Source organism: Podarcis bocagei (genome assembly GCF_964188305.1).
Source record: "Podarcis bocagei genome assembly, chromosome: 13".
NCBI classification, from domain to species: domain Eukaryota; kingdom Metazoa; phylum Chordata; class Lepidosauria; order Squamata; family Lacertidae; genus Podarcis; species Podarcis bocagei.
In genome coordinates this window covers 26,392,326-26,412,118 of record NC_138138.1, presented here as the reverse complement: position 1 = coordinate 26,412,118, position 19,793 = coordinate 26,392,326, and the positions used below count along the sequence as shown (strand labels likewise).

Genomic DNA, 19,793 nt, shown 5'->3' with positions numbered 1-19,793 from the left:
CTGTGCTCAGTCTGCCCAGGTGTTGCCAGGTCTCTTCACTCTTGCCACTCCATACAGGAGAAGAAGCAAGACTGGGCTGCTGTGAGTAAAGGGATGGGGGCCTCAAATGTGGGCCAGTGTGGTCCTCCAAGCATCTCTGTACAACCTTCAAAACCCTCCCAGTGGCTGCACTCTGTCATTATTCTATCTCCACACATCCATTAAGGGCTTTTGCCTGACTGAGAAGTATTCTTGAACTGTGATAATTTGAATTTTGCTCACATAGATGGAGGGTTATGCGTACATGGTGTGTACATGTGTATAAGAAAAAACCCTCTGCCTTTTGCATGGCTGGAATGTTCCCTCCTAACTGTTGCATACGTTGCCCCACCCACTATTTGCCTCTGGACCCGCCCACCCGAGTTGCATACAGCCCTTGGGAAGGTAGCCCATGAGATAATGCAGCCCTCAGAATTAAAATGGTTCCACACCTCTTCTCCAAAGGGCAAGTGGTCCCTCTGTAGGTGTATGGATCTTGGTAGAAGCCCAGCAATGGCTGCACTTGCACAACGGTTTGTTCCATGTTCATGCTGTTTCTCTGACTGTTAATTTCCACATTTGAACCTTCACAAAATGTAAATGCCGCTTCCAGAAATATAGCGGAATACATACAGTGTATGTTTTGCACTTATTTCCATATTATTTGCAAACGGGCTTTGTCTGGAAGCAAACAACACAGAAATGAGTGCTAAAACTGCACCATATTCCCCCTATATTTCTGAAAGCGGCTTTCACGTCGTGTGAAAGCTCGAATATAATGCAGGAATTAACAGTTAGAGAAATGTTGGGGGAACAGAATAAACTGCCACGTGAATGTAGTAAATTGAGTGCCTTCCTTTGTGGGCGCCCTTTGCAAGACCTAGGCCCACTTGGGACCCACCAGCTGGTTGGGCTGGCCCACCTCCTTGTGCTAGTCATTGGAGGTTCCTGCCAAACCTCAGTTGCCAATCAGCCCTGCAGGGAGGCGGGGCCAGACTGCTTAAATAGGAGGCGGAGCCGGTAGCAACATTGCAGTCGGCTCCAGAGCTTCACCCACCCAACCCTCCCTTTGTCTAATGCTTGTTTGCAGGTTAACCATATTCCTTCCTGTTCAGCAGGCGCTGCTACGGTCTTTTGATGGTTACTGTTGAAGAGCCGGGAAGGAATTTCCCTGCATTGGCGGGTTTTGCCTTCCCCGTAGCAATTCGTCACAACTTTGGCGGTTTTAAGCCTTGGGCGGAATCCTTTAATCTATCTTCCCTAAATGGGTGCGTGGGGCGTGAAGTGGTGACTTGCCCCCCCACCGCGGCGGCGATTCCAGGGTCCCCTCTTAAAGAGGTTTGTATATGGGAGTCACTGGCTATACATTGAAAGTGAACTCCCCTGCGTTGCGGGGATATGGGGTGGGCTGCCAGTGTACACAAGCGTCTTGCTGTGCACCCTCCTATCCTATTCATCTTGAGGAGCCCCAGTTTCCCCCGGCTGGGGGGCTGGGAGGGATACACACACCCAATGCCTAAGCCAAGGTCTTCCTACATCTGAAAGGTTTAATAAAGGTGTGGCCAATTTTTAATTCCATAACATGTAGGCACGAGTCATTATTCTTTCTGGTGCGTCTCTCGGGGCTGGGGGGGGGTCTCCGCCTGGGCACGCAATGCTTATCCCCCCGTGCCAATCCGGATGATGTTTTGAACTCGTTGACAAGCCGCCGCCACTTTGTTTCCAAAGTGTTGAGAGATTATTGCTGCTCCTGGTATTATCGCACAGTTTTGTTTTTTATCCTTTTTCTTACATTCCACTATAATGTTTACTTCAGTTACACATTGTTCGCAAGTATCATTCCAATTCTGCTAAGATGGTATCATTTTTGCAATATAGTCTTATATATTCCTTAAATATTTTCCATTCTCCATATGTTTTCTGATTTAAAACTCCCCTGACTTTTCCCATGACAACAGAAAAAAGTATAACAAGAAAGATTGGAAGTTTTCTGCAAAAAAAAATATTATTTGATAGACATAATGTTATATAAATCTTTGGTCTTTTTCTTTTCTTTTTTAGCTTTTTCTTGTCTCTGTTTCAAATTTTTCTTTCTTTCTTTTTGCATTTTTCTTTTTCCCCTTCTTTTTTCTTTTTGTATTTAACTTGGTAATACATACCTTCGTTGTTTGTATGTTTGTATTTTAAACCAATAAAGATTTATTTAAAAAGAGAGAGAGAGATTATTGCTGCTTTCATTAGTATATAAAGTGATAAACTTGGGGTTGTAGCCAGCTTAATCATACTCGGAGGAGACACGCTGAAATTCATGGACTCAAGTTAGGCATAGCTAACTGAAGTCCACTGACTTCCATGGGTCTGCTGTAAAGATGACTTAGTAGGGATGAGACCCACAGTGTACATGTTTATGTGAAACCAACCAACCAGAAGTAGTGTGTTTGAATGCAGATGGGAATAAACAGAACATTCAAGCGAGATCAGCAGTGACAAAATGTTGCACTCTGTTCTGGATTTTAGCCACTCCCATTGACCCGCCCCTCCTGTTTTCCATCGTGTCCAGGAACCAATCATCATTCTGTAGCCACTCTGTGTGTGTGTGTGTGTGTGTGTGTGTGTGTGTACACAAATGGCATGATGCGAGAATGCATGCCATGCCACCTGGTGGAGAACTGCTTCATGTGCAGCTCTAAATCGTCACTGGGCACTCGTACATGTGGAAGAGAAGTTTCGTGCCTGTCTCGTCCGCCTGACATCCAGCAGAAAGAAGCTTCCTTTGCTACATGCCACGGGGTTTATGAAAGAGGCTTTACCTGCTATGTCCTGAAGGTGTCACTCTTTATGTGTTTTTTGTATTATCTACCATAGGCTGCAGCTCCAGCTGAGCTGGATGAACTGTCCAACTATTATTTCTTTACTTACAGTATTTATATCCCACCTCAAGTACAGGGTTCGCATGCTCCCCATTTAATCCCCACAACAACCCTATTAAGTAGGTCACATTGAGGGGTAGTGACTAGCCCAGGGTCACTCAATGAGCTTTATGGCCTATCTGTTTGTGGTTATATTTTTGGTCATTTGTTTTATGCCTTTTTTCTTTTTCTTTTCTATTTTTGTTTTATTGGTTTTCAGTATGTGTTGTATTTGTTGGAAACTTAATAAATATTATTGGGGGGGGGGAGAGCTTTATGGCGAGTGGGGATTTGAACCCTGGTCTCCCAGGCCCTAGTCCAACACTCTTGCCTACCCTTCCTTTACATATCAGGTAAGCACCATCTTTGTTGTCTTTTTGGTACTTGTTGACAACCAACCTCTCCCAGCAAGCCTTCCGAGCAGAGATTTTTATCCCACCCTTTATCTGTACAGTGGTACCTCTGGTTACGAACTTAATTCGTTCTGGAGGTCCGTTCTTAACCTGAAACCATTCTTAACCTGAGGTACCACTTTAGCTAATGGGACCTCCTGCTGACGCTGTGCCACCAGTGCACGATTTCTGTTCTTATCCTGAGGTAAAGTTCTTAACCCGAGGTACTACTTCCGGGTTAGCGGAGTCTGTAACCTGAAGTGTTTGTAACCTGAGGTGTTTATAACCCGAGGTACCACTGTATTGGCTTAGAAATTGCATTTCTATATGTTTTTGTTGTTGATGGCTTTTTGTTGTTGTTGTTAAATTGCTTCCGGATGTTTTGTAGAAAGTGATTCATACATGAAATGGATAAATAGCACCCCCCTGCTTTGTGTGTTTGTGTGTGTTCTAAAACAAAGTACTTGGGGTGCATCCCAAAATATATTCCTAAGGTCTTTGCTGGGGGGAGCAAGAAAACAACGCCACATATTGGATCTGGTAAGTTCTTGCAATCAGGTTTCCAGAAAGTCTGGTCATAAAGAAACATTTTTGCAGCTACCCCCAAAATAAGAACTTGTTGGGTGCAATGTGTATATCTGTGGGAAAGCAGGAAATTGCTGTGGCCCCACAATTCAATGCATACTGGATATGGCCCACCTAATTCTCTCCTCCTCCTTCTTCTTTATCTAGTACAGTGGTACCTCGGGTTAAGTATTTAATTCGTTCTGGAGGTCTGTACTTAACCTGAAACTGTTCTTAACCTGAAGCACCACTTTAGCTAATGGGGCCTCCCGCTGCCACCGCACCGTCGGAGTACGATTTCTGTTCTCATCCTGAAGCAAAGTTCTTAACCCGAGGTAATATTTCTGGGTTAGCAGAGTCTGTAACCTGAAGCGTATGTAACCCGAGGTACCACTGTATAAGAAATGGACTATTTCAAATGTCACCATGTAAGCCTGGTATAATCAACCATTAGCTAAGATTGTGAGGTGCATTTGGAGGCACACATCAAATGCTTGCTTGGCGAAATTAACAAGGAAACACAAAGTTGTTGTTGTTTTTCTGATTGCATCAAGCAGCAATGGAGCTTTATTAGACAACCCTCATCAATGACAGAAGTCACGTATTGGCCACTAACAAGCTAAAGCAAGACACATCCTGCAAGGAAGAACTCTGAAGAACGGAACAAGCAAGCAGAAAGGGGCACAGGGGCAGGTGTGCGCTTCCTATATCAGCGGAACCAGTTGGTGGGTTTGAAGTTGGAGCGACGACAAGGGACAAATGGTTAGTCATAGGATTTCCTGCCGTGTACTGTTGAGAGAGAAAAGGGGAAAGGTGAGTCTTTAGGGGCACAGGAATGCATAAATGACAAAGACTGAGGCATGTGAAAGTTGCTTTCTTACTTCCTAAATACAGCACAGTCTGCACAGATTTGCTGACCAAAGTGGCCTTTTGTTCTAATAGAATGAAAATGCCTGCGGTCACATCCACACCATCCATTTAAAGCACTCTTATGCCAAGCTTAACAGCCATGGCTTCCCTCAAAGAATCATGGGAACTGTAGTTTTTTAAGGGTGTCCTAACAACTTATAATAGATCAAGTTCCTGGGATTGTTTGGGAGAAGCCTTGATAATTAAAAAGTGGTATAATCATGCTTGAGATGGATGATGTGAAAGTGACCTGTGAGACGAATATAGGGAATTATTTTGCCGCCCCCTCCCCCGATGTCTTCTGGACAAGATTATTCCCTCTTCTAATCCAGTTTAGAGCATACTGAGAAATGGAGCATGCAAGGTCTAATTGTAGGGTCATTGAAGGTTCTCTCATGTAACTGGCTACACAGCTCTAGATTAAATCCCAGTGTGGTTTCCATCATCTCCCACAGCCTACCCTAACACAAGGATAAGGCACATTGCCTAGAAAGATAGCGGGCAAACTGCCCACAGATTCTGATGTGTGATCATTGCCTCTGCCTCTCATTTGCTACACGTCTGGCGGGCCAGGGCTGCTTTGTGACCGCTTAACGCCTGCATATGCAACACTCCCCAAGGTTGGCACTTTTTTTTTTTTTATAAAGCTAAATGGACCTTATGGCATTTGGAGCAGCCCTTACTGGTTAAATATTCCAACTGCCTGATGCAACGAGGAAGGAAAGGGAAGGCACAGAGAATTGAAATCCCCCTTGTGAAGGTTTTTACCTGGTTTGCAGGGCTGTACAGGCATGGGGTAGCTCTGACCACCTCCTCCCATTTGTCCACCGCCACCGCCGCTTCCTCCGCCGATACAGGAACCGCCGCCACCACCGATACTTCCGCCGCCAATACTTCCGCCGCCAATACTTCCTCCACCGATACAGGTACCACCGCCGCTACCGCCGCCCATGCCTCCTCCGCCCATGCCTCCTCCACCGATGCTTCCTCCTCCAATACCGGAACCGCCACCGCCGCCGCCAATGCTTCCGCCGCCAATGCCTCCACCGCCAATGCTGCCGCCGCCAATGCCGCCGCCGCCAATTCTGCCGATGCTTCCCCTTCTACCACCTCCATAGCCACCTCCGTATCCTCCTCCTCCTCCTGATGAGCTACTGGGAAACAGAAACATAACCATGAAGAACACTGCAAACCACTTCACAAAGAAAATATATATATGACGTGGACTATGTCTTGTAGATGGAACGTCCATGCTCATGCCAAATACCCTCATTCAGTCTGGGAGAAGCCTCTGCCTTGGAGGCTATCCAGTCGGGATAGAAAGGATTGGGCTTGATAAGGGATGGGGCCCTCCAAGTTTTCTTTGGCTCCCATTACGTCCAACCCACATGGCCAATGGTCATAGATGGATGGGAGCAGGCAGTCCAACGACACCTGCAGAGCCACAGATGGGCTAGTGGTCCAATTTGCCATAAAGCAGTTTTATACTTTTAACTTGTCACACCTATCCATCCCTGATTTCCCGCCTTGGTACAGAATGTTCTAGGATATTCTAAGAAGTCAGTGGCCCCTGGATGCTCCAGAACAGAGTTTCCCAAACTTGGGTGTCCAGCTCTTTTTGGACTACAACTCCCATCATCCCTAGCTAGCAGGGCCAGTGGTCAGGGATGATGGGAATTGTAGTCCCAAAACAGGTGGGGACCCAAGTTTGGGGAACACTGTTCTAGAAGGCCTCCAAGTCCCTTCTTGGGAATATTTTGTTGCAAGTGGTTTCACAGAGATACTCGGTTCTTTTATTTACAGTACTGGAATGCTTGCAATGCAGAAGTGATTCTGGACTGCTCTAGAGCCCGGAAGCATCCTTTGTAGATGGTCCCTCCATCCCTCCCTTATTTGTTCCTGGCATGTAGGGCCTTCCCTCTTTGGCTCTCTATTGTTTGTGGGTGAGTTTTCGCAGCAGTGGACTAATACCCCCAATATGGCCTATAGTCAACATACATTTCTTGCTGTCCTTCCTCAAGTAGCCGGCGGTACTGGCAGATCTCCTGTTCCAGGCGAGTCTTGATGCCAAGGAGCAGCTGGTACTCCTGACTCTGGCTCTCGATCTCGCATCGGATGCTGCCGAGCTCTGATTCGATTGGTTCAATCATGACCTGAATCTGTTGCAGCTGCATGTTGTACCGACGCTCTGTGTCAGCCAAGTTGCTTTGCAGAGACTGGATCTGATAAGAGGGAAGGAAAACAGTGAGATGATCTTCAGGAATGGTGCTCCCTCCTACCCATTTTTCAGGTTCTGGCAATTCCCACCCTTGCCCCACTTTAGCACTCATGAAGAACAAGTGATGGTTCAAATAGAGATGGAAGAGAAATTCAATGCAGGTCTCATTTAAAAGCAAATCTATCAAATCTGCACCTTCTGAAACAAGAAGTATCCTTCAGAATTTACACTTTTCCACATACTGCAATGCAGTACTCAATTAGTGTTTGTTTGTTTTTTAAATGCATGTATTAGGGGCAAGTGTGAATAAAAATGAAGATATTGTTCAAAATAACACAAAAAAGCATTATATTCAGGTAAATGCAAAAATGTGTACATACAAAAATGTGCTCATGGGGGGGGGGGAATTGCAATTGAAATGCTGGTGAATTTTCATGAGGATTTTTTTTTAAGCATAGAATGCTGTAGAAATTACTGAAAAGCAGAGAAATAGGGAGAACCAACGCTGACAGGTCCTTCCACCCCTAGGTGCAAACCAATAAATTGCCTGACCAAGCCATCCCAGCTCATTGGCAAGGAGAGCTCTCCTTGGAGTTGGGCAACCTCATCTTAACTTGGGGGTATCTAGCCATGGTAGCATGGGGCAGCCAGGTGTCTTCTCAGGGCACCCTGTGGATGAACAGGCAAGGGCAAGCACACACCAGCCAGCTGATTCACCTGTAGCTTGGAGCCAGGGTGGAATTGCCTGATTTGGCTATGCCAGGTCGACTGTGGGAGAATTATTTCCCTAGTTTGCAGGGAACCACATGGCTGTTAACTTATATAGCTAATATGTTTGCTCTTTTTGCATATCTCATGATGTTAATAAAGCTGCCGTCCATTCGTCCTGTTTGTACCTTGCATTTTCATTCCTCTGCTGGGGCGGGGTGTGGGGAGGGTAAGGGTAAGAAACAACTATGCCTTGATGCAATACCGTGTTTTTAGCGGATGTTAAGAAAGAAAACACCCAGACGTATCACTTTTGCACATGTTACCACATACCATGCTGAGTTGGGATTGCAGCTCGATCTCCAGGGTCTGATACTCTCGTCTCAATTCTGAGACTTGCTGGTTGCCGGTATTTATCTCCTGCCCACTTGAATTGACCTGCTGGCGAACCTCCTCCATCTAGTAGACAAAAAGGAAGATATTCTGACTGGCTGGACCATTTGCTTCTTACTGGGAGGCACACAGCAAACTTGGGAATGTCAATAAGATGAGAGGACAAGCCAAGGATTGTACTACACAGGTCTACACATAATACTGGGCAATGTTGTCAACTATACTTTCCACCCCTGTGTCTAGAACATGACTGATTCTCATGTCTCTGTGTCCTATCAACACCAAAGCGCACTATCACCAGTAGGAATTGTGTGTCAGGCTTTTTCCATGACCCCTCTTGAGTAAATTTATCTTCCTTCTCTTTTGGGTCATCTCCACCCCACCTCTTAGAAAACACCAAGCATTGGGCATCCTTCATGACAGCTATATGGGGCAGTATGCCATGGAAAGCCAGTTTCTGGTAGCAACAAACTTTCCCATTGGCCTTTGTCTCTTGCTTATAGGCTTCCCAGAAGTTGCTGGCTGTGGGAAATGGGATGTGAGGAACATCTAAACCTGCAGGACTCTCATTACCTTTTAAACCTGCTCCCCTTATTTCAGCTCACATTTTTCATACACTCTTCAGATCGTTTCCATTGGCCCCTAGAGTGGTCTTCTTAACTATGACAAGAGCTGTGGGCAATTGGGAAGCAATCTACTAAACACACCCCGGCTGCTAGCATCAACCCCCTTTCTCCCCTTAGATTAAGCCTGTCACCCAGGATCCTCTCAGTATGGTGGATATAGCCATCTGCTGTCATATATCTTCTAATCACTGGAGAGACCACTTGCCTTGGATTCGTACCACTGTTCCACCTCTCTGCGGTTGTCTGCGATGATTCTTTCATATTCAGCCCTGAGCTGATCAAGACGTTGTTTCAGGTCCGCACCAGGGGCAGAGTCCACCTCAACGTTCACATCGCCACCACGCTGGTTTCTCAGGCCTCTCAGGGTCTGCAAGTGGAGGGGGAAGGAAAACAGATCATGAAATGAAATCTGCCTCTTCGCCCTGAAAAATCCCCCACAATTCTTTTTTAAAATAATAAAAATAATCATGAAATTCTGCTAATGTGTCTTGAGAATGGCTCTATGAAACATCAGATAGAGGAGGGGTGGGGAAAGAATTGGGCCACCTTCAGCCAAGGCATCAGCAGGTCCCTGAAGCTAGGACTTGAGGGGTGTCAGTAAGGGATTCAGCCCAGTTATTATTATTGTTTATTAAATCTGTATCCCTTCATCCCTACATCTCAGGGCAGTTCACAACATTCAGTTGCTAACACTCAGCACTGGCCAACGAAAGGAACTGCAGGGAACCTTCCTGCCTGGGGATCCTTAAATCAAGCTAAGCCAGGGTTGGTCAGTCGAATCTCCCTCAGAGCTGAAAAGTGGGAGTGGGGCACCACTGGCCTTCCAGAAATATTTCTGGACTACCATTCTCATCATTTCTGAGCATTGGCTGTGGTGGGTGGGGCTGACGAGAGTTGGAGTCCAACAATATCTGTAGGGACGCAGATATCAAGCATGTCTGGTACCCTACAATGCATTCATCACATTTTGCACCCCAGACTAAATTGTTGGTTGCTACCTTTTACCCCCCGGAAAACCCTCACAGGAAGCTCAGAAGGTTGACTCTTTGTTCGTTGTTTGTCTGATCTCTGTATCTCTGTATTACCTCCTCATGGTTCTTCTTGAGGCAGATCAGCTCCTCTCTCAGAGACTCGAACTGCATCTCCAGGTCAGACTTGGCAAGAGTCAGCTGATCCAAGAGAGGGCGCAGCCCATTGATATCAGCCTCCACGTTCTGATGGAGACCTAATTCAGTCTGGTACCTAATGCACAGGAAAGGAGGTAGGGTGGAGAACAGTGACTGGCAGGCTTCACAAACGTTACTTTTCTTATCACATGTCTCATAATTACATGCCTGGGTTAATTGCATGTCTGTGGATTAGCCATGGTTTTTTATTCCCATGCAGAAGAAGATCTCAAGTCCAGTGCCTGAGATGCTGGACAGCTGCTGCCAATCGAAACAGGTTGCATTGTAAAAGATGGCCAAAGGTAAACAGCAGCTACCTGGGTCTGAACTCCACCTGTCTGGTTAGATTTATGTTTTGATGATTTTGTAGGGTGGATTGAAATCTGCTCTGGGCACATGGAAATCCAGGTTAATACATCCACTGAGGTACTGTCAAGCTTTTTTCAAAGAGAAAGCCCTCTGGGGTGGGACAGAGAATGCTCATTGGCCATGGGATGCTGTTCAAATATTGGAGAAGGGAATAGAAAACCTGGGGTCTTGGAATAGAAGAAAAGGTGTTCTGTGACCTGTAATCATTTTGTCACAGGTTCCATTTCCCATTTGCACTATCATTAGCCACTTTAAGTTTCTTTGAAGAAAAAAGGGATATAGATTTCAGCTACGTCTGAGGAAAGTAGGTGAGAAGAGTTATACTCACTTCATTTTAAAATCTTCAGCAGTCATCCTGGTGTTATCAATATTCAGAAGGATTTTGTTGTAATCATCTGTTTCACCAATAAGCTGGAAAAAGAGGGGAATGTACATGTTTATGCTTAATTCCTTCAGTCTGTCGGAGATGACAATGTAATAAAACACCATGCTGATTGTGTTGTGTTTTGTTTTGTTTTGTTGTGTTGTATCATTAGCATACTGCTCTTCATAAGAAAGCACAGACTGGTTTGCAAGTCAAGTCGCAACATTCACAACAGCAATAATTAATAAAAGTGATATTAATTATAATCTCAAAGCCCATTTTATAAACTCCATGCAACAGTGAGACACCACAACCAAGCAACATGTTCTATAGATCAGAGGTCTCAAAGGTCTCTAGAAGGCAATATCTCAAGGCCCAGCGTCTCATCTACCTAGAACTGACTTAGATTGGCTTGTCTACTAGAACTGGGCCCAGTCTGCACTCTGCATTCAAAGCAATATTATACCTCTTCAAACTGTAGTACGTAAAGGGATTTGGAAATTGTTAGGAGATTCCTATTCCCCTCACAAGGCCCAATTTCCCAGAGTTCCTTGGGATGAAATATTGGCTGTTAAACCACTCTGGGAACTGCAGTTCTGTGAGGAGAATGGGGGGACCCTTAACAACCCTCAACCCCCTTGCAAACTTTGGTTCTTCGTGGGGAGCCATGGCTGTTGAAGTGGTATGATACTGCTTTGAAGGACTAGTGCAGATGAGGACGTAGTTTCTGGGCAGATCTTGATATGTTTGCTGTGCATTCATTTGTAATGATGAGAGGGGCAGTGGGTATAGACTGGGTATGCATTGTTGCTGAGAGTAATCAGTGAATACTCAAGCTTGCTTGAATTAGCAAAGGTTATAGTATGGGGTGGCCAGCATGGTGCCTTCCAGGTATGGTAGAACTCCAACTCCCATCATCCCCAGACACCATGGCCAATGGCCAGGGATGATGGATGCATATTGAGAACACCATGTTGGCTGCCCATGATGCACATGGCTTTTTAGAACAGCAGGTGCCTCATCCCAGGCAGTGAGCATGACCATGTCATTTACAAGGTGATTAAGTTATACCTAGTCAGTAACTCTCATTTTGGTGACAGGATGAAGCATTTTTTAAAAAAAGAAATCCAAGGCCTTGTAGGTAAAAAGGTAAAAGACCCCTAGACAGTTACATCAAGTCAAAGGTGACTATAAGGTTGTGACGCTCATCTTGCTTTCAGGCCGAGGGAGCCGGCGTTTGTCCACAGACAGATTTCTGGTTCATGTGGCCAGCATGACTAAACCGCTTCTGGTGCAGCGGAACACCGTGATGGAAACCAGTGCGCATGGAAATGACATATACCTTCCCACCACAGAGGTACCTATTTATCTACTTGCACTGGTGTGCTTTCGAACCGCTAGGTTGGCAAGAGTTTGGACAAAGCAATAGGAGCTCACTCCATCGCGGGGATTCGAACCACCAACCTTCCGGGAAGCCCAAGAGGCTCAGTGGTTTAGACCACAGCACCACATACATTCCTAAGGCCTTGTAATACTTGTTCAAAACAAAATAGCATACCTCATTGTAGAGCTGGTCAATTTGCTGGTAATATTGGCTGTAGTCCCTTGGTCCAGCTACGGTTCCATGCTTCTGGTACCACTCTCTGATCAAGACCTCGAGCTGATCATTTTCATCTTCCAGGCGTTTCACCTGATCTATGTAATTAGCCAGGCGGTCATTAAGGTGTTGCATGGTGGACTTTTCATTGGTGTTGAAGAGGCCTCCGTCACCACCGCCAATACCGAAGCTGCCACTGCTGAATGGGTAGCTGCCTCCGCCATAGCCTCCACCGCCATAGCCCATGCCGCCATAGCTTCCACCACCATAGCTTCCACCGCCATAGCTTCCACCACCATAACTTCCGCCACCATAGCTTCCGCCACCATAGCTTCCACCGCCATAACCACCACCATAGCCACCACCATAGCCACCGCCGTAGCTGCTGCCAGCATAGCTTATTCTCCCTCTGCTTATCCTTCCACAGCTACCACTGCTGAAACCTCCTCCTCCATAGCCACTTCTGGATCCTCCTCCGCCATAACTACCACCAGAAAACCCCCTGGAAGACCTGGAGGATGAGCCTGTGATTTTGATACTTCTACCGCCACCACTGCTGCCGCCGCTACCTCCACCACCGATGATTTTGCAGCTTCCGCCACCGCTGCCTCCACCGCCACCACCCTTAACACCGCAACTCATAGTGAAAGATATGGAGAATCTAAGCCCTACAAAAGCCCCAGTTCAGCTGCACAGCCTGTTTTGAGATTGAGACTGCAAATGATTCTTCCCAGCAGATCCCTACTTATACTTCCCATTTGGGTGTTGCCACAATGGGTGTTCCTTGCCCCTCCCAGGGCATTTGCCAATCTCATTGTTTATGCCAAAAAAAATTATCTGCCAAAGGGTGGGGTTTTTGAAGGCTATCTATGGCAATCAAGTGCATGCCTGGGGTTTTGTCACTCTCTGGCGATGTGTTGCTAGGATGGAGATGGAGATGCATCATCATCAGATTTTCCTTTCATCCTGCACCTTGAAGCTGCAGTCTGCTCTGTTTCCAACCCATCAACCATCATGAACACATCAATTGTGAAGAACATGCGGCCACGAAGTTTCTGTGTTGATCTGAAAAGAAAAAAAGTCTTGTTCTTCCTTAGCACTCAGAAGTAGGGATGCTCAAAGATTTCAGCCAGTCCATTTTTGTTTGGGGGTTTTTGGTGTGTGTGTGTGTGTGTGTGTGTGTGTGTGTGTGTGTGTGTGTATTTAGCAAACTGAATTCAATCTGCACTTCCTGGATCAATCCATGTATCAGAACACACTTATCCTTTGGTTTGCTCACTTCTCCAGATTTTGCATTCAGGTTCTCAGCTCCAAAGTGATGCAGGCTGTAAGTCAAAATACATTCCACAAAATTCAGATTTTTAGAGAAAAATGCAAACAAAAAAAATGTGCATTGCGGGGGAGGGAAATGCAAAATAATATAATAATATTGATGCTGTTTTGAAGGAAAATCCACAGACTGGGGGAGAAGGATGACAGAACAGATTTACGAAAGAGCACAAGAGAAACTGACATGAACTGGAAACAGATTAATTGATCCCTCACTACTCAGCAGGGAACACAATGAAGAAATGCCAAATGGAAAGCAAATTGGAATTTAAAATTAGCCTTCTCCATTTTAAACTGTGAAAAGTATATACAGTGGTAACTCGGTTTAAAGGACTGCTCTGTTTACGAACTATTCAGTTTATTAACTCCTCAAAATCGGAAGTAGTGTCCCGGTTTGTGAACTTTACCTCGGTCTAAGAACGGAATCCGAACTGTGGAAGGGCACTGGTGGTGGGAGGCCTCATTAGGCAAAGCACGCCTCAGTTTAAGAATGGTTTTGTTTTAAGTATGGACTTCCGGAACGGATTAAGTTCATAAACGGAGGTACCGCCGTATGCATGTTTTGCCTCACCACCCTGCTGTTCAGCGTAGAATTAAATGTTGTTCCAAGACAATTGTTCCATCATTGCAAGCACAGGAACCAACTTGTGGGGGCTCAGGTCCCTTCTGCCATCACAAAAAAATATTTGAGGGGACTGCCCCCCCCAAGTTGATGGACCTTGCTGCCTCCCCCACCCCATGCTTGGACAACAAGCCCTTTTCCCTTTCCACACAGGCACACTTTTTCTAAGCCTGCAAAACAGCATCCTTTTTCCTCCAAGGTTTTTCTGTTGGCATTTAATTTTCTTTCAAAGGCGAGAACTCAATCCTGAAAATACAGTTACCATTGCCCAATTAATTACATACCCACAACGTTGCCTACCCACAAATCGTGGTTGGTTCAGACCAACCTCCCAAAGCCAACATGCCAATATTCAAAAATATACCAGTAAGCTTTCTCCCTCTCTAAAACGTGGACCTACAAACAGTTGTGATTGAAGCAACTATCAGACAGGCTTACTGGGCATTAACTTATTTGTGGGGGGGGGAGGTGCAAGGGGAACAGTGTCGTGCCTCTTTTGTTCTTTGGGTTGTGCCGCTGTTTGTCAGATTTAAACAACTGATGAAAGGAGAATCATTTTCACCCTATGTGCCAACCACAGGGAGCACACCCAGAGTTTCCTCATCAATTAGCTCTTTACTAAGAAGACCCATTTGGTAACTGAGCAGATTTCTAAACAACCCAGTGTATGATCTGCAAATACCATCTTCGTAGATTTAACCAATACAGTTACTCTAAGCTGCATTGCCAAGCTTATTCTTAAACATAGTTTCCCTACCTGTCTTTTTTTCATTTGTTTTGGCTAGCCAGTATGAAGGCGAACACTTCCTGTGCCTAAACCTCTTTGGTTCCAGCTCAGGAGGTGCCTAATCAAATATGGATCTCCTTGGGTGCTGGTGATGCAAGCACGCTTTGAAGATGTTCCCTCTCTGCGATGATTATCTTGTCACTTGCTATGCTTAATCACTTTGGAAATACTTCCAACTCCTTGATGATCTGGTGAGCACTCATCTCCATTCCACAGTCCGGTGGTTTGGGTAGATATTATCACTAAATGCAAGGTGAATGTAGGGCAGACTAGATCCCAAACTGAAGTTCTACTTTAATAACATACAGATACGCACACATAAATTTGCTCTGCTTCTCAATTTGTCTCCTAAGGGCTGCTTCACATGTTACATTGAGTGCATATAGCCTCAGTAGCGAGGCTGATCTTCTGGGAACTGTGTTACACCATAGCCCATGAAGATCAACCTGGCTTTTCCTGTTTAGAACTTTTTTTCCCCTGGAGATACCCTGCAACAAGACAAGAACAATGGTGGTCCTTAAACCACACACTCACCCCTTGCCTTTCAGAAAAAGAGAATCCCAGCTGAGTTATTCTGTTCACCCCTTGTGTTGTTATCTCTGATGCAGCTCATTTTGCCAAGCAGCTGAGCACCAGGGGGGCAGAAAATATTAACTTTGAGAAGCAATGTGTAGCCTGGCCTTAGATATGGAATGTTCAATAGTTTATGCTCTGCACCGTGATGGAGTACTTTCTCAGGGCAGATAAAATTATTATTATTATTATTATTATTATTATTATTATTATTATTATTATTATTATTATTATTACTCCGCTCTCCCCAGCCAAGACTGGGCTCAGGGCGGCTAACACCAAATATAAAAACAGTTGATTAGAATACAGCTTAAAAAACAAGATTGAAATACAACATTAAAATGCAGCCTCATTTCAGTGGAACTCAAGCAAAACCTTTTTGGGGGATAAAAAGTCAAGTCGTCACCAAGGCTAACTATCCAGACTACATGGGCCAGAAAAAAGCCAGGGAAGTCCCCAAATAGGAGTTCGAAAACAGAAGGAGAAAGGAAAAAAGAAAGAGAGGGAGGTATTCAAATTGATTCCAAGCCAAAGGCCAGGTGGAACAACGCCATCTTACAGGCCCTGAGGAAAGAAATCAGATCCTGCAGGGCTCTGGTCTCATGAGACAGAGCGTTCCAAGAGCGTTCCACAAAAGAAATGCTTCTTCATGGAGTGCATAGTTAAAATATTGAACTCACTTCCACAAGAGGCACTGATGGCCCCCAAATTAGATGGCTTTAAAAGAGGATTGGACATTTTCCAAACCCATGCGCAGATCTTTCTCATGCTAGTGGCAGCCTCAACAAGAGTACCTGACAGGCACCCAGAAAATTGATGGTGTCATATCCTATAGGGGTCCTCATTTTTGTTTTCATTCTCCTAATGTTGTGGCAGGCACTATACATGTGCAAGTAATGTCAGAAGTGATGGAGCAGAGGATTATACAGCAGGTTTCAGCAATTCTTAAGGATGGTGGCGTTAATCATTTAACTGTCCAAGTGGAAAAAGAAGCCTATTTTCAGCATATGTATGACCTCAGTACAGAAATTTCAAGATGTCCTTGCGATGACAAAACAAATGGAATCCATGAAACGCTACAAAGATGGCGCTTACATCATGTTACTGGAAGCTGAATCTGTAGGGTTCACTGTCTGTATATCATCAGGTGAATTTGCACATAAATGTACAGAAACAAATGCCGTATATATTTGGATTTTTAGAAAATGTTACATACCTTTAAAATAAGATCAAGAGATTTCAGTAGTGGTGGGACAAGTAGAACATATGCTGTATATGTGGAAATACTGGCAATGTAAAAAATACTGTTATTTGGTGTCTATTAAAGAATTTTTGCTATAAAAAAAGAGAGGATTGGACAAATCCATGGAGGAAAAAGACTATCAATGGCTACTGAATACCAGTTGCTGGAGACCCTTTTTCTAATACCCAACAGTTATGTTTTCCTGTCTGTTCCAGATCTTCCTAGGAAATGTTCTGTAGCCTTTGACAAATTACTTATTCTTTAAAAGCACTGCAATTAATTATAAGCTACCTTGGGCAAATTGAAATTTGATTGTAAAAAAATTAATTCATTCTCTTAGACAGGCCTATAAATGAGCCTTCCCCCTTTGAGTTGCAGGATGTGCAGCAGCAACTGGGCGAGGTTCCCGTTTTGCCCAAGGACATTCCAGCCACCTTGTACCAACCTGCGCATTCGTGAGCAACCCGGAAAATTAATGGAAACCTGCGATAGAATCTGAGGGGTTGCAACATGTGATGCTCATTAAAGAATGGAGGAAAAAGCTGATGGAGCACATTAGAGCAGTGCATGGCAACAGGACACGGCGTGCAATGACGAGGAGTGGAGCATTGGCTTTCCCACAGCAGGGTCTGTTGATATTGAGATGGATCTGGCCTCTAGCAGCATTGTGGTCCTGGCATTCTTGTTGAAATACAGTGGTACCTCGGGTTACAGATGCTTCAGGTTACAGACTCCACTAACCCAGAAATAGCACCACGGGTTAAGAACTTTGCTTCAGGATGAGAACAGAAATCGCACAGCAGCTGCAGGAGGCCCCATTAGCTAAAGTGGTACCTCAGGTTCATAGGCGTCGACTCCATGGGGCCTGAGGGGGCCCGAGCCCCCTCAAAAATTCGTTTGGGGGGGCTCTGCCCCCCCAATAATCTCGGGCGCCCCTCCAGCAGAGCGCCACCGCCACCCCTCCCCCAGCCCAAAATGCACAGGGTCGGGCTGCATGCCTCCTGCCCTTCCTCCCGAGCAAAAGCTCCACCCAATTTCCTTCGGAGCTGATTAATAGGCGCAGCACGCTCTCCCCTATTCGCTCACGAGGAGGCAGCACCACTTTATCTGCATATTCATGAGCTTATTTATTATTCATGAGCTTTCCCGGGCCCCCCCCAATATTTTTTATAAGTCTGCGCCCCTGCTCAGGTTAAGAACAGTTTCGGGTTAAGAATGGACCTCCAGAACAAATTAAGTTCTTAACCCGTGGTACAACTGTACGGAAATATTGGCTCAGTTTGCTTGCAAATAGCTTCAACAAGCCTCACTGTGCCAGACCAATGACTTCTTGAGCCCAATATCCAAGCTTTAGGACAATATCACCTACCATGTGGTTTCTGACTGGCACTTGACACTCCAATGTATGTCACAACTTCCAAGGTATTTGAGCTGCTTAAATATGGGGTAGAGGCACTGTCGAAATCAATGAGCTCGGTGGCTTTCAAAACGTTCTAGACATACTTAGGGCTCCTTGGAAGCTCATTAAGTAGACCTTGTTCCATAATGGGAGATGAAAATCCTGAAAATATGCATTGACTCCTGGTAGCTATTCTACCCAGCCAAAAGTAAGTCTTGGGATGACTTCTAGAAGGCACACTTGGTTTATGAAGGACCCAATAGGTTCTGTCTGAACTGACTATGCTTCATTGAACACTGTTCTCTAATGCTGGGTCTCCAGATGGGGCTGGACTTCAGCTCCCAACATCTTCAGCCAGTGCTCAAGGCTGGTGGAAGCTGTGGTCCAAACAAGATCAGAGTAGCTCAGTTGGTTAAATCATGGTGATGATAATGCTAAGGTCGCAGGTTTGCTTCTCATATGGGACAGCTGCATATTCCTACATTGCAGGAGCTTGGACTAGGTGATCCTGGGGGTCCCTTCCAACTCTACAGTTCTGTGATTCTAATTATGAAACATCTGGGGACCCAAAGGTGGGGGCCACTATCCAAGAACTTGCTCCCCAAACATCTGCAACACATACAGATTTTTCAGTAAATAAGCTGGTGTGGAAATGGTTCCCTGAAGATAGAAGCTCTGAAAAACAGAAAGAAAGGGCATGGGGGGTTTTGGGGACAGTACACTCACTTTTTTCTTAAGGCTGTTTTGGTTCAAGTATATTACCTTAACAGAGAATGGAAAGGAAAATATGGCAATGGCCATTCCTTTTAACAACAGCAGGCTATTGGGTGCATGGGTATAGCTATATACAACACATACCTACTAACATGCAATATGGCAATCATAAACTAGGACCTGCAGCCCTCCAGATGTGTGGGCTGCCACTCCCACCATCCCTAATCATTGGCTATGCTGGCTGGGCTGAAGTCCAGCAACATCTGGAGGACCAACAAGTCCCTATTTGCGGTATGAGTAAATAAAAACTTTAGAACTATAAAGAAGACCCAGTAGGAGCATCCCCTTCTTTTAAAGAAGAAAAGGGGGAGTGCTTTCTACCTTCATCTCTCTCTCACCCACCCAACAAGCCTTCCAAAAATTATTAACCGCGCCATACTTTGGGCTAGATCCAATCTAATTTAGTTTAAGATAGATCCCCCTGAAATCAATGGGTTGTGTAAGTCATGATGTAGATCTCATTTATTTAGATGAGAGAGAAGTGCAACACAGACTGGATTACAACCCATTGACTTGCCTATTGTGGCTTTCATGGTTAGTTCAACTACACAACCTAATTTTCATGAAACTTATTAAAGGTTATTGTTAGGTAATTCTCAGGGTGACGTTGTCCTGAAGACGTCTGCTGGGCTGTCTTAATTATGGCTGGCTCTTAACTGGTGAGTCAGCTGTCTTTTAAAATGGCAATTTATCCCACATTGCATTTAATATCTCAAGAGGTTTTCAGCAACGAGATGATATTATGCAAATTACTTCAGATGTATTGCTCAATCTGGTGTGTGTATAGTTGGACAGCCTTAGCAAAAGACAATTTAGGAAATATAGTGAAAACA

At 45.0% G+C, this 19,793-nt stretch overlaps 1 protein-coding gene across 2 annotated transcripts; it reads right to left on the bottom strand.

Annotated features, from left to right (window-relative positions):
* Nucleotides 1–4,409: 4,409 nt before the first annotated feature.
* On the bottom strand, nt 4,410–12,956 carry LOC308571079 (keratin, type I cytoskeletal 19-like). 2 transcript variants are annotated; one of them, XM_081166414.1, is made up of 8 exons: nt 12,195–12,956; nt 10,601–10,683; nt 9,823–9,979; nt 8,943–9,104; nt 8,052–8,177; nt 6,791–7,014; nt 5,561–5,946; nt 4,410–4,672 (listed from the first exon to the last, which is right to left on the bottom strand). In XM_081166414.1, exons 1-8 carry the CDS (start codon nt 12,873–12,875, stop codon nt 4,647–4,649), a joined length of 1,845 nt encoding a protein of 614 aa, XP_081022540.1. In that variant the 5' UTR covers nt 12,876–12,956; the 3' UTR covers nt 4,410–4,646. The 2 variants fall into 2 exon arrangements, with proteins under 2 accessions (XP_081022540.1, XP_081022541.1); XM_081166415.1 differs by having other exon boundaries at nt 5,561–5,943.
* Between the last annotated feature and the right edge of the window lie 6,837 nt (nt 12,957–19,793).

Excerpts from the sequence above, each read along its gene's own strand:
- LOC308571079 (XM_081166414.1), bottom strand. The coding sequence starts at position 12,875 with ATGAGTTGCGGTGTTAAGGGTGGTGGCGGTGGAGGCAGCGGTGGCGGA. Across the intron at positions 7,015-8,051 it reads TGCAATCCCAACTCAGCATG|ATCCAGTCTCTGCAAAGCAA; the intron begins GTATGTGGTAAC and ends CCCTCTTATCAG. Across the intron at positions 4,673-5,560 it reads TGTACAGCCCTGCAAACCAG|TACACGGCAGGAAATCCTAT; the intron begins GTAAAAACCTTC and ends CTCTCTCAACAG.